At 61.7% G+C, this 13,873-nt stretch overlaps 1 protein-coding gene across 8 annotated transcripts in view; it reads left to right on the top strand.

The window, feature by feature from the left end:
* KIF21B (kinesin family member 21B) overlaps nucleotides 1-13,873 on the top strand; it is a 47,035-nt gene that overhangs the window by 16,077 nt on the left and 17,085 nt on the right. For 4 of the 8 annotated variants that reach the window (XR_003237982.2, XR_003237981.2, XM_026018039.2 and 1 more), the window contains exons 4-20: nucleotides 490-639; nucleotides 722-856; nucleotides 1,241-1,408; nucleotides 1,728-1,843; nucleotides 2,327-2,522; nucleotides 3,598-3,787; nucleotides 5,149-5,212; nucleotides 5,299-5,517; nucleotides 5,845-5,926; nucleotides 6,332-6,449; nucleotides 7,237-7,428; nucleotides 9,886-10,085; nucleotides 11,766-11,873; nucleotides 12,259-12,327; nucleotides 12,695-12,927; nucleotides 13,288-13,435; nucleotides 13,667-13,861. Coding sequence is in view for 3 of the 8 variants with exons in the window: in XM_026018039.2 (XP_025873824.1) it covers nucleotides 490-639; nucleotides 722-856; nucleotides 1,241-1,408; nucleotides 1,728-1,843; nucleotides 2,327-2,522; nucleotides 3,598-3,787; nucleotides 5,149-5,212; nucleotides 5,299-5,517; nucleotides 5,845-5,926; nucleotides 6,332-6,449; nucleotides 7,237-7,428; nucleotides 9,886-10,085; nucleotides 11,766-11,873; nucleotides 12,259-12,327; nucleotides 12,695-12,927; nucleotides 13,288-13,435; nucleotides 13,667-13,861 (2,583 nt within the window). In the remaining 5 variants the exon portion in view is untranslated. Of the gene's footprint in view, nucleotides 1-489; nucleotides 640-721; nucleotides 857-1,240; nucleotides 1,409-1,727; nucleotides 1,844-2,326; nucleotides 2,523-3,597; nucleotides 3,788-5,148; nucleotides 5,213-5,298; nucleotides 5,518-5,844; nucleotides 5,927-6,277; nucleotides 6,450-7,236; nucleotides 7,429-9,885; nucleotides 10,086-11,765; nucleotides 11,874-12,258; nucleotides 12,328-12,694; nucleotides 12,928-13,287; nucleotides 13,436-13,666; nucleotides 13,862-13,873 lie in introns of all 8 variants that reach the window. The other 4 variants (XR_011996417.1, XR_003237980.2, XR_003237979.2 and 1 more) reach the window with 1 other exon arrangement.

Raw genomic sequence — 13,873 nt, 5'->3', positions numbered from 1 at the left:
CGGGCAGGCACTCCTGGCCACTTTCCTCTTTCACTCCATCACCTCAACCCCTAGGGACCATGGGATCAAGGCACGGCCTCTCCTGTCCCCTCCCTCATCTTTTCCCAGCTTAGAAACATAATAGCTTCCGCCCTAAGTATGATCCTATCATCCTCATCGACATCTAGGACCTGAGTCCCCTTGTCCCCTTTCTGTCCTCAGTCCCCTGCCAAGATGAAAGCTGCTGAACACAGGTTCCTTGGGGAGTAGGAGCACAACCTCACTATAGTTCTGCCCAGGACCCATCTGCCCCCCACTCCTGCTCAGGAGAGAGATCCTAGAATCCAGAACCCCGAGGGGACCAGGGTCGGCACATTCGCCTCCCGGGTCCTCAGTGTCCGCATCTGCAGAATGGAGCTGGTTTATAAACATGGGAAAGCCCCCCCCCTCTCCTGGGACCCTGTGCCATGTGCCACACACACCCAGCAGCTGTTTCTGCCCGCCCCCCAGCTCTACAATGAGGAGATCCTTGACCTGTTCGATAGCACCCGTGACCCTGATGCCCGCCACCGCAGGTCCAACATCAAGATCCACGAGGATGGCAATGGTGGCATCTACACCACAGGTGTCACCTCCCGCCTCATCAATTCCCAGGAGGAGGTGAGCACCCACTGGAGGTCCGGGGCAGGCAGGGGCGGCTCAGTGGCCGGTCCCGTGTCCTCACCTGTACCTCCCTCCCCAGCTGATCCAGTGCCTGAAGCAGGGGGCCCTGTCCCGCACCACGGCCAGCACCCAGATGAACGTGCAGAGCTCCCGCTCACACGCCATCTTCACCATCCACGTGTGCCAGATGCGCGTGTGCACCCAGCCTGAGCCAGTAAGGAGCCCTCGGAGGCCCAGGAGCTAGTGCTTCTGGGGGGGCTTCTCAGGAGGGCAAGAGGAGGCAGGAGCCACGGATCTGAAGCTAGCAAATCTGGGTGTGGGGTTTGCCTCTGCCACTTGCTGATTTTTCTTTTTCTTTTTTCTTAAGTCTCAGTTCCCCACCCGTACAATGGGGGTAACCTCTAGGTTGGGAGGGTTGAACGGGAACCAGGCATGTACAAGCGCGATGCGCACTGTCACGTGCTCTCACGTGCCAGGGGAGAGGCGCCCTGCAGCCTGCACCCCCCCGGACAGCATCACTGAGGCACAAGGGCTGAGAGCAGAGGCACGGCGAGGCGGGCCGGGGGCCAGGTGAGTCAGATGCCAACTTCTGCTGCAGGTGAACGAGGCAGTGACTGGGCTTCCTGAGGGCACTGCTCCCACCAGTGAGTATGAGACACTCACCGCCAAGTTTCACTTCGTGGACCTGGCTGGCTCCGAGCGGCTGAAGAGGACGGGGGCCACCGGCGAGCGGGCCAAGGAGGGCATCTCCATCAACTGCGGCCTGGTAGGCACACAGTGGGACAGCTCAGTCTCAGACCCTTGCCAGACCTGACGGGCCCACGGCGGCCCGTCCTCCTTGGGCCTCTTGCTGGCTGCCGGCCGGGGCCCCCGTGTGTCACTGCTGTTAGGTCACTGGTCCTTTGCCCTCACCCCTGCCCCCAACTTCCTGGCTTCACCAAGTGATCACATCTGCGTGTAAACCCGCTCAGGGAGCTTGAGGGCTGCTGGGTCATCGAGGCAGGAACCGTTGGCTCGGGGGCTGTCTTGTCCCGACTCCCTCTCTCCGCGAGCGCCTCTCGAGTCCCGGGCTCTGTCTCCCACAGCTGGCCTTGGGCAACGTGATCAGCGCCTTGGGGGACCAGAGCAAGAAGGTGGTCCACGTGCCCTACAGGGACTCCAAGCTCACTCGGCTCCTCCAGGACTCGCTGGGGGGCAACAGGTACCCTAAGGCCGACATCCGGGGGTGGGACAGGGAAGGCAGGAACCTCCTGGAGGATCCTGCTGTGCGGGTTTGGTTCACGAGGGCCTTGTGGACGAGGAGGCCTTCCTGCTGCGGGCTGTGGGCTTGGGAGGCGGGAGCCTTGAGAGGCCGCCTGACCTCCGGCCCGTGTGATCAGACTCAGTTCCCTTGTCTGCACCGCTGGGAGACGCTGGGAGACGCTGGGAGACGTAGAGGCCAAGTGGGGTGGTGGGGGGGAGCCGCTCAGGAGATACAGAGCTGGGACATGTCTGTGGGTTACCGCTGTCGGGAGGCACCCCGGGGCCAGGGGGCCGGGGGCCGTGTCCTGGGGCGCCCAGCTCCCCCGGGCATTAAGGCCGGAGGGGAATGGGGGGGGGGGCAGCAGCTCCGCCCGGAGCGACGCCTGTGGGGGCTTGGCTGTGCCCCTCGAGAACCTCACCCCCTGCCGCCCCCCGCCCCCAGCCAGACCATCATGATCGCCTGCGTGAGCCCCTCCGACCGGGACTTCATGGAGACGCTCAACACGCTCAAGTACGCCAACCGGGCCCGCAACATCAAGAACAAGGTGGTGGTGAACCAGGACAAGACGAGCCAGCAGATCAGCGCGCTGCGGGCCGAGATCGCGCGCCTGCAGATGGAGCTGATGGAGTACAAGGCGGTGAGCGCATCCCCGGGGTGCTCCTCCTGCAGCTCCCTGGCCTCCCCCCACCTCCCCACCCACCCGCGACTCGGGGTTCGCCTGGGGGCATCGCCCCGCCGGCGCCCTGAGGGGAAGGAGGGGACGCGGGTGTTCTCCTGCACGAGCTCGTGCGCAGGACCAGGACGGGTGCCCGGTGCTCCACCTGTTTCGCATGTGCTGGATGTGCTACGCTCGGCCACACGAGACCCCTAGACTGTGGTGCAGAAGAAGAGTAGTTGGTGGGGCCAGCGTGGCGGGGGCAGGGCGGAGGACAGAGCTGCCGTATTCACTGGGGCTCAGTCAGGGAGGGCCTCATGGAGGAGCGGGCCTTATATATGGAGCCTGAAAAATGAATGAGATACCGTCCAAAGCAAGTGGAGCAGGGGAGCAGGCATTCGGGGACGCAAACAAGCCGGGCACGTAGGAGCGGAGCTGGGGAACGGGGGTGCTTCTTGGGGAAGAGTCTAATTCCATAGACTAAGGCAAAGGGCAAAGGGTGGTCGCTGCTAGGGGCCCCCCGGTGTGAAGCTGGTGCACGAGTGGGATCGGGCTTGGCTTGCCCTTTGTTCTACAAGAATGCAACTTAGCTGCCTCCCTTTCTGAAAGTCCAGGAATTTCTTTCCCGAAGAATTTCAAGATCTAACAACATTAGCACTAGGTTGGCCGGGGAGGGCGGAGCTGCTGACCCCTTTAGACAGAGTCTGGGACTCTGTTGGCTCCAGTCCCCACCACTCCCTGTTGTCTCGTACTGAGGCTTGTTTACTCATTTGTGCCGACCCCCTGGGCCCGCAGGGTTTTGGCCCTTGGGTTACACTCGTGGCAGTACGAAGGTGGGCGGTGGGAAGGTAGGGGAAGGGAGGGTTGGGGGAGGCTTGGAATGGCTGGTCATAACACTTGGACTTGGGGTTGTCAGGGAGAGCCCTGGAGACAGGTGCCGTGTTCTAGAAGTCGTGGAGTCGGGGGGAGACCGGAGGTGCTGCTAGGTGCATCGTTAACCCCCCCACACACCGTGAGCTCTGGCACCTGACTGCCCCCCGCCCGCCCCTCCTCCCAGGGCAAGAGGGTGATCGGGGAGGATGGTGCCGAGGGCTACAGCGACCTGTTCCGGGAGAACGCCATGCTGCAGAAGGAGAACGGGGCGCTGCGCCTGCGGGTGAAGGCCATGCAGGAGGCCATTGACGCCATCAACAACCGCGTCACTCATCTCATGAGCCAGGAAGCCAACCTGCTCCTGGCCAAGGCCGGTGAGTCGGGCTGCACCGGGCCAGCTCGGGACCCCCCGCCTCCCCATACCCACCCTAGGATATTAGGCAAGCTGGGTGGGCCAGCCAATCAGTTCACAGATCAATGCATTTATGAATTTTTTCCAATTGATTTTTTTTTAAGATTTATTTATTTTGGGGTGGGGGGTAACAGCAGAGGGAGAGGAAGAAAATCTGAAGCAGACTCCACACTAAGCCTGAGGTCATGACCTGAGCCAGAATCAGGGGTCAGATGCTTAACTGACTGAGCCACCCGGGTACCCCCCCAATTGATTTTAAACATTTTTTTTATGACCACAAGCAATAAATGATGCATCCTCCTTGCTTAACGTGCGTGCATACCGTAAAGGTTAACCTTTACCCTTTAACCTTTAACCTTACCTTTAAAGTGCCCTCTCGCTAAACTCTCCGCTCCACGTCCTCCCTACTGAGAAGTAGCCCCGTGCACATTTCCCACACCTTTGTCGGTTCCTTTGCTCCAAGTGTGAGTGTGTGAATGTGTGTTCATATGTACGTACGCACACAGGTGTGTGAGTACCTGCCGCCCTTTGTTTTTCTGCGTATGAGATGATATGTATTGTCCTGTGACTTCCCACTGTCCCTTGGCATTATGCCTTGGAGGTCCTTCCATCATGAAAACGTAGAAATCTACTCCATTCTTGCAAACTGCAGAGGGTTCCCTCGGTGACGACGGTGAAGACCGCTCGCAGCCCTCGCTGGCTGGGCTTCGTAGTCTCCGATATCCTGCCGTCACTGCCAGTGCTTACGTATACCTGTCACATGGACGAGTGTTTGCTTGATGTAGATTCCTTTCGGGGAAAGGCCCATGTGTGCTCCCCTCTTTTTTTTATTAAAATAATTTATTTGGGACAGCCCGGGGGGCTCAGTGGGTTAGTACCGCCTTGGGCCCAGGGCCTGATCCTGGAGGCCTGGGATTGAGTCCCACATCGAGCTCCCTGCAGGGAGCCTACTTCTCCCTCTGCCTGTGTCTCTGCCTCTCTCTCTCAGTGTCTCTCATGAATAAATAAATAAATAAATAAATAAATAAATAAAATCTTTTAAAAAATAAAATAAAATAATTTATTTACTTATTTGAGAGAGAGAGAGGATGTGTACAAAACAGGGGAGGGAAGGGGGAGAAGCAGGCTCCCCGCTGAGCAGGGAGCCAGGATGTGGGGCTCCATCCCAGGCCCTGAGGTCACCACCTGAGCCCAAGGCGACGGCTTCCCGACTGAGCCCCCCAGGCACCCCCCTGTGCTCCCCTCTGGGAGGCCGTGGTACGAGACCACCGGTTCCGAGCCGCAGAGCTTAGCGTCCCTGAGCCTCCGTGTTGTCCTCTCCAGGTGATGGCAACGAAGCCATTGGCGCTCTGATCCAGAACTACATCCGGGAGATCGAGGAGCTGCGGTGAGTGAGCCCCCAGCTGGGCGCGTGCGGGGCCTGGGGGGCCGAGGGCCGCCCCCCCAACACTGGCTCCCCTTCGCCCCGTGCAGGACGAAGCTCCTGGAGAGCGAGGCCATGAATGAGTCCCTGCGCCGCAGCCTGTCCCGGGCCTCGGCGCGGAGCCCCTACTCCCTGGGCGCGTCTCCGGCTGCCGCGGCCTTCGGGGGCAGCCCGGCCAGCTCCATGGAGGACGCCTCGGACGTGATCCGCCGGGCCAAGCAGGACCTGGAGCGGCTCAAGAAGAAGGAGGTCAGGCAGCGGAGAAAGAGGTGAGCGAGTGCGCCAGGGCCGGGTGGGGGTCCCAGCAGCGCTCCGCCTCCCGTGCTGGGCGGCCCTGCCCGGGGCCACTTGGGGGCCACTTGGGGGCCACTTGGGAGCGCACCGAGCGCCTCCGCTCAGCCTCCTGGGCGGGAGCCAGCCACCTGCAACGCTGCACCATCCCCCAGGGAGGGACGGGCTGACCCAGGGCTCATGGGGATGGGCGCGGAGAGGACCAGAGGATTCTCTGCGCAGTCCCCGGCCCCCTCCTCCGTCGGGCCCCACCGCCCCCTGCCTGGCGCTCGAGGCTGACCTGGCCTACCCTTGCCCCTGGGCAGCCCCGAGAAGGAGGCCTTCAAAAAGAGGGCGAAACTGCAACAGGAAAACAGTGAGGAGACGGACGAGAACGAGGCTGAGGAGGTGAGGACCGTGCCTGTGCCCTCCCCTCGGGGGCAGAGCAGGGGCAGAGCAGGGGCGCGGCTGGGTCTGCCTCCGGTTGAGTTGGTCCCCGGGCTCCCCGTAGGGCCGACGGGGGTGGGGGTGGCCGCGGCGATCTCCCCTGTTTCCCACCTCATCCCGAATGGGCGAGGCTGGGGGGGAGGCTGTCCCCGAGGGGCCCTGCCCAGGCTGTCGGGGCAGCAGGCGGCACTCTTTCGGGACTAGGGGTGGGCGCAAGGGGCGCCGACCTTGGTCTGCTCCAGTCCCCGCCCGCTTGACACCCTGAGGCCGGGTCCAGACGCCCTCCGCTTCTGGGCTCTCCCCCGAGGCCAGGCCCAGGCTGAGCGAGGAGGCCCCCTGGCCACCCCTAATGCGCTTGGTGCCCAGGAGGAGGAGGAGCGAGACGAGAGTGGCTGTGAGGAGGAGGAAGGGCGTGAGGACGAAGACGAGGACTCGGGCAGTGAGGAGAGCCTGGTGGACTCGGACTCGGACCCTGACGAGAAGGGTGCGTGTGCCAGGCTGGGGCGGGGGGGGCGGGGGGGTGACACGCCCAGCGGCAGGTGCTCAGGGCGGGCTTTCGTTTCGCACGGGGCTCAGAGAGACTGCGCAGACCCTCCAGGTAGACGGCGCTGAGCCAGGTGCCCGCGGGCGAGGGTGAATGTGCACGTCCAGGGCCTGGAACTCCAGGCCTGACCCCTGCACGAATCACAGTAGCAGCGATAGGGGTGGGGGCGCTCGTTATCCGCTAGGCGCTGCTGAGCTGTCCTCCACACGGCCTGGGGCCTCCAGGTCTCCCCACAACCCTGTGCAGAGGTGCCCGGAGCTCCCCCAAGCTCAGGGAAGTCTAGGGACTTTCCCCAGCGTGGCCGATGCAGAGCCAGGCCTTGAATGCAGGTCTGGCTGGAGCCGCCACCCACTCCTCCAAATGGGGACACCTGCCGTCAGGGCAGAGGGTCAGTGTGCCCTGCTGCCATTGCTGCCCCGCCGCCCTCCTCACCCGGCCTGGGTCCCGAGCCATCTAGGACACGGAGACGTTGGCCTCTGTGGCTCTGGCGCGGCGGGGCTGCTGGGATGCCCAGACCCCCCCTTCCCCGCCTCGCATTTCTGATGTGTCCCCCTGCCTGGCGGCCCTTACCTACCCTGGGATGTACCATTTCCCGCAGCCTCTGGTCACTGACCAGTCACGGCTCGCCGCAGGGAAGCCCCCAGCAGCCCCGCCCTGCCCTGAGCCCGTGGCCCTGGACTAAGCCTGTCTCTGTGCCCCCCACCCCCACCACCACCCCCACCCGCAGAGGTGAACTTCCAGGCAGACCTGGCCGACCTGACGTGCGAGATCGAGATCAAGCAGAAGCTGATCGATGAGCTGGAGAACAGCCAGCGGCGGCTGCAGACTCTCAAGCACCAGTATGAGGAGAAGCTGATCCTGCTGCAGAACAAGATCCGAGACACGCAGCTGGAGCGCGACCGCGTGCTGCAGAACCTCAGTGAGCCCCCCCCTGCCGCCCTCACCTTCCCCCGAGGCCCCTCCGCTCCTGCAGGACCCGCCCAGCAGCTGGCACCTTTGGGACCTACCCCAGGCTTCTGGGCACGGGCTGGGGCCCTTTGACCCACTGTCAACGAGGCCTTGTGTCTAAGTCTACTTCTACGCCAAATCTTCCATTTATTATTCACGTTATTTCATCAGAGCCCTTTATTTCCTTAGGCACATGGGCACCACCCTCCTCAGCTTTTTTGTTTTTTTCCTGCATTGAGTCCCTTGAGCATTTTCCTGCATTTTCCTTGAAACCCATTTACAACCCGACTTGTCACATTCTATCGTCTTCACACTGCTCTGCGCACACGCGTTCGAGGACCGATTCGATCCTTCGCTTACTCAGCAGACATTTGTTGACTCCATCTCACAGAGCGGACGTTGTCGTAGGTGCTCGAGGAGGTGGGGGAGCAAATCCATGCCTCCTTCTGGTGGGGAGAGATGGACATAAGTAAGAGACGTAAGCAGAATCTGTAACGTGCCCAATGGTGATAAGTAGCATGAAAAAAAAAAAAACAGAACAGGGAAGGAGGACAGGGCGTGGTAGGGAGAGGACTGGAGTTTTATTTATTTATTTATTTATTTGTTTATTTGTTTATTTAAAGATTTTATTTGTTTATTCATGAGAGACACAGAGAGAGAGAGGCAGAGACACAGGCAGGGGGAGAAGCAGGCTCCACTGCAGGAGCCTGATGTGGGACTCGATCCTGGGACCCCAGGATCACACCCTGGGCTGAAGGCGGCGCTAAACCGCCGGGCCACCCGGGCTGCCCTCAGTCTGTATTAGGAGCAGTAGTGTATATTTGTAAGATAGCTAGGTCGCCCGAGGATTGGAGTTTTATAAAGGGTGGTCGCGGAGGACGTCGTGGAGACATGTGACACGTGAGCAGGCCCGAGGGAGGTGAGAGAGGGCGGGCATGGGGTGAGCACGGGCTGAGCCTCCAGGCAGAGAACAGAAGGTGCCGAGAGCCAGTGCCGGGAGCATCGTGCCTGGCATGTTGCTGGGACGATAAGGGGCAGATGGTCAGAACATAGTGAAAGGGGACAGTGGCAGGAGACGGGATGACAGAAGGAAGAACTACAGGACCAGGTCATGCCCGTCCTTATGATGACGTGGCTTTATTCTCTGAGGGAGATGGGCAAGTGTGGAGTTTTGAGGGAGGAAGGTGATGTAGGTTTTTTTTTTTTTTTAAGATTTTATTTATTTATTCATGAGAGACACACACAGAGAGAGGCAGAGACACAGGCAGAGGGAGAAGCAGGCTCCACGCAGGGAGCCCGATGTGGGACTCGATCCCGGGACCCCAGGATCACGCCCCGGGCTGAAGGCTGTGCTAAACCGCTAAGCCACCGGGGCTGCCCAGGTGATGTAGGTTTTAAAAGCACATGGGGAGAATTGGGGGCTGCTGGGGGAACGAAAGTGGTGGCTTGAGGCCGGTTAGGAACCTGTCAGTAGAGATCCTGGTGAATCATTAGGGAAAAGAATTTAAAAGAAAAGAACAGGGCAACCCCGGTGGCCCAGTGGTTTGGCACCGCCTTCGGCCCAGGGTGTGATCCAGGGGTCGGGGATCGAGTCCCACGTCGGGCTCCCTGCAGGGAGCCTGCCTCTCCCTCTGCCTGTGTCTCGGCCTCTCTCTCTCAGTCTGTCATGAATAAATGAATAAAATCTTAAAAAAAAAGAAAGAAAGAAAGAAAAGAACAGATCCTAGTGAAAGAGGGTAAGACTGGAGGTGGTGGGGAGTTGTCCCCGTAATGGACACATTTTGAAGGTAGAGACAAAAGTTTTTATCCATGGGGTGGAGGATACAAGGGGAGCCGAGGATGTCTCTAGGCTTCAGGGTTCTGGAAGGGTGGTGGTGACATCTGGGAGATGGGGAAGCCTGCTGGGCTGCGGGCGGCGACAGAGATTGGGAGTCTGGTTTTGTGCCTGTTAAGCCGGAGATGTCTGCTACACGTCTCCATGGAGACACCTGTTGGCATTTTGGGCAGCAAAGGTCAAGGACAGAGAACAGCCTATTGCTTCTGCTCTGGCGGCGCGCGTCACTGCCTTCTTACTAGCTCTTTCCTCCCCGCCGGCCTGGTCCTTTCCTCCTCCGGTCATGGATCAGAACTGAGCCAGCAGGAGTGACCCACGGGACCCTCGTAGGAAGCTGGTGCCTGGGGGCCCCAGAGACCTTGAGATAAAAACACCCCGTCTAGGTCCACTAGGCTGTCGGAGCAGGGAGCTCGGCATCTTCCAGTCCGATCCCCTCATTGCATAATAAGAATCGGGCGCGCAGAGGGCTGTGACTTGCCCCAAGGCCTGCAGTGACGCTAGAAGCCAGGCGCCTGCTCCCCGCCACCACCCACCCTCTGAGCCCGAAGCATCTGGGGGCACTCGGGGCTGACAGGCACCTGTTGCCGCCCGCAGGCACCATGGAGTGCTACACGGAGGAGAAGGCCAACAAGATCAAGGCGGATTACGAGAAGCGCTTGCGGGAGATGAATCGGGACCTGCAGAAGCTGCAGGCCGCGCAGAAGGAGCACGCGAGGCTGCTCAAAAACCAGTCCCGCTACGAGAGGGAGTTGAAGAAGTTGCAGGCCGAGGTGGCCGAGATGAAGAAGGCCAAGGTAGGGGCCGAGGGCGGCCGTGCGATGTCCTCTTAGAACCCACTCACCGTGTTAAAAAATAATCATCGCGGCGAGTGTGGACGGTCTTCTTGAGACACAGCCGCGTGGCGTGACTCAGCCTGTCCTGCCAGCTGAGGAGCTCCAGGGCCACTCTCACCCCCGCGCCCTGTGGTGGGACCCCGGGTAGCTATGGGGCCCGGTGGGGGGCAGCCTTTGCCTGGGCAGTGATACCCGCGGTTAGCACCGTAGGGATGCTCACTGCGCCGGGCTCTAGGCTGGTTGCCTAACGTGCGTGAGCGTAGCAGGTCCTGTTCGTCTCCCTGCTTTGTGCATGGGAACGTGAGGCATGCAAAGTTGGGCGGATGCCCCCCACCCCCCGTCTAGGGGGACACCGCTCCTCCCCAGGAGCCTCTGACCCCTGGCCCCAGCCTGGCCCCAGCGGGTACCACGTCTCAGGTCGCCCGCAGCTTCCAGCAGGCCGCGGTTCTGGCTCAGGCTTGGGCGGCTGCGCTTGTTGCCAGGCCTTTGGGAAAACACGCATTCGGGACCCTGAAGACCCGGCAGCGGCAAGCCCTCCTCTTCTCTGTAGACTCACCCCTGCAGAGCCTGTGCTCGGAGCGAGGAGCCCTCCCCACCAGGCCTGACCCCCTTAGAGCCTCCCTCCCTCCCTCCCAGGCAGCGTTGTCTCAAGACTGTCCTCAGGGCAGCGCAGGCTGGTGACATTCCTGGTCGCGTCTGAGGTCCAGTGGCCGGAGAAGGACCGATCTCCGCGTGACTCTCATTTCCCTGTCACTTGGGAAGTGTCTCAGGCCCTGCTGCGTACGTTGCACTGTCGCACTCTGGGCACCAGGACGTGGCCGGAGGGGCAGACGCAGGGCCCCGGGTGTGCGGCTGTCTGTCGGGTTGGGCGTCTCCGGCCACGCTGCTGGTGTTTCTGTGCACCTGCCACAGCTCTGCCCACCCCAGCTTCCGGGCTCTCCACGCTTCACCACTGGCTTTGCTCTGGGCCGGCCAGCTGGCATCTCGGGGGCTATAGTAAGAGCTAGATTTCGGGGGCAAAATGACCTGGACCAAATTCTGACCGTTTACCAACCGGCTTTGTGACTCTCAAGTCGTTTGTTTGTCTCCCGGAGGTTCCTTTCCTTGTTTATAAAATGAGAACAGCCGTGCCTCCCCGCCCATGACTGTCCCAAGAGCGCTGCCTGGCGTAGAGCAGGTTCTCGATACGCGCTGGTGGCTTACACCGTTGTCGTGTGAGCCTGGCCCTGGAATGTGGCTTGACCGTCCCCTCAGCCCTGCCTGGCGCTCAGCTGTCCGTGGCAGAGAGAAAAGCGCTCCACCCAGGCGGGATAACCTGCCTCCCGCGACCCCGGGCTGGTCCTCGAATGACCACACCCAGGACAGGACGGTGGCTCTGGGAAAGGGCCACCAGGGGCCGTGACGTGCGCCAGCAAGCGGCAGGGGTAAAGCTTGCCGAGTGGTCACACCTGCTCAGCCGGGCCAGCAGCGAGGCCCCCCTTCCCCCTCCGGGTGCCCAGGTCGGCGGGAGGGTGCAGCTCAAGTCCCACGCAGGAGTAGGGGCAGACCCTGAGCCCCACGCCAGTGCTGCTCCGTCCTCCCAGCCAGGCCCTCCCCGGCGGTGTGGGCCCCGCCTCACCCCCACCACCCCACCCCTCCCAGGTGGCCCTGATGAAGCAGATGCGTGAGGAGCAGCAGCGACGGCGGCTGGTGGAGACCAAGAGGAACCGGGAGATTGCTCAGCTCAAGAAGGAGCAGCGGCGACAGGAGGTGAGGGGCAGCCCTGGCGGGCCCTGGCTCCCACGACCATAGCGGTGACAGTCACACTTGCAGCAGGGCCCGGAAGGGCACAACACGGCAGGCCTCCGGTCCACCCCCTCTAGTGTTGGGCCGGGGGGCCCTCGAGCCCCAGAGAGGCAGGACCTCGCCCAGGTCACAGGCAGCCAGAGCCACGCGTGGTGTGGACAAGAGGCTGAGGGCACACCCTGCGCCCCGACCTCCGGGAAGGGGACCCAGACTCAGGCTCCCATCTTATCAATAAGTTTTGGCTGCTCGAGTGAGAATCAGCCCCAAAGCCAGGCTCTCGCCTCCAGAGCTGGGCAGACCAGGCCATGGGGCCTAAGCGTGGACCCCCACCCCCTTCTCTCACCCGCAGTTCCAGATCCGAGCCTTGGAGTCCCAGAAGCGGCAGCAGGAAATGGTCCTGAGGAGGAAGACCCAGGAGGTGATGAGACCCTGCGCCCGTCCTGAGTTCCTCCTGGGGCCGGGAGGGAGCAAGTCCCGCCGGTGGCTCTGGCTGTCCCTGCTCTCTGCACGCGGCGGAGCAGAGCGTGCGTGAGGCCTGTTGCAGGGCTGAGGCCTGGGCCGGGCTGCAGGCTCCGGTCCCAGAGGCCTGAGATCTTAATTAAGAAGGTGGAGGAAGTGTCTTGTGTTCGTTTCACATCAAACAGGAAGCCCCTGACTCTTGCCCAGGCCTAAGCTCGGGCCAGGACGGAGCAGCCCCTGTGCTCGCCCTATCTGGCACCCCCCAACTGGGGCCCTTTCATGGGTTCCAAGCACCCTGCTCACTGGGTTTCTCTCCTTGGGCCTAGGTCTCAGCGCTGAGGCGCCTGGCCAAGCCCATGTCTGAGCGGGTGGCCGGGCGTGCGGGACGGAAGCCACCCATGCTGGACTCGGGGGCCGAGGTGTCGGCCAGCACCACCTCCTCTGAGGCCGAATCAGGGGCCCGCTCCGTCTCCAGCATCGTGCGCCAGTGGAACCGCAAAATCAACCACTTCCTGGGGGACCACCCTGCGCCTGCTGTCAACGGCACCCGTCCTGCCAGGTGAGGCCGGTGTGGGCAGAGGGTGTGGGGCCCTGGCGGCAGGACCAGGGAGAGGCGAGCACAGGGCAAGTGTGGTCCTGTGAAGGGTCCCCGTGGCCGTCAGCTCCGGGGATGGGGAGGGGTGCAGGGGTGGAGGGTGCTCCTAACCAGGTGGGCAGGGGCGATGACGGACACAGGGAATGGGGACTGAAGAGAACACTTATCATGATGAAAAATGTTAATAAGATGATTTTAAAAATGCGTTTCCCCCAAAAGAACGTGTTTTATTAACAGTGTTTAGTTACAAAATACGGAAAACCTGAAAAGAATGTTTACGGAAGGGAGTGCTCCCAACCAATTCCCTTTGCCTCTGTCTCCCAGAAAGAAGTTCCAGAAGAAGGGGGCGAGCCAGAGCTTCAGTAAGGCTGCAAGACTCAAGTGGCAGTCCCTGGAGCGGAGGATCATTGACATCGTCATGCAGAGGATGACCATCGTCAACCTAGAGGCTGACATGGAGCGGCTCATCAAGGTGGGCCTGGCCGCGAGGAGCCCGGGGCTCCCGCCTGCGCCTCCGTCCCATCTCCGCTCTGGCCCTCCTGCCTTCTCTGGCTCCTCAGACCGCCTCATCCCCTTTCCACCCGGCTCCTCGTGTCCGTTCTGGAATCCCGAGGCGCGGGGGGGACCCGGGGACCCAGCCCGAGGGGAGCGGTGGGCAGGGCTGGGCAGCCACCTGAGACCTCTCCGTCACCCTCCCCTGCAGAAAAGGGAGGAGCTGTTCCTCCTGCAGGAGGCGCTGCGGAGGAAGCGGGAGCGGCTGCAGGCTGAGAGCCCGGAGGAGGAGAAGGGGCTGCAGGAGCTGGCGGAGGAGATCGAGGTGCTGGCGGCCAACATCGACTATATCAACGACAGCATCACCGACTGCCAGGCCACCATCGTGCAGCTGGAGGAGACCAAGGTGCCCAGCGGG

Source organism: Vulpes vulpes, chromosome 13 (assembly GCF_048418805.1).
Source record: "Vulpes vulpes isolate BD-2025 chromosome 13, VulVul3, whole genome shotgun sequence".
NCBI lineage: Eukaryota > Metazoa > Chordata > Mammalia > Carnivora > Canidae > Vulpes > Vulpes vulpes.
This window is presented reverse-complemented; position numbering and strand designations above follow the sequence as displayed.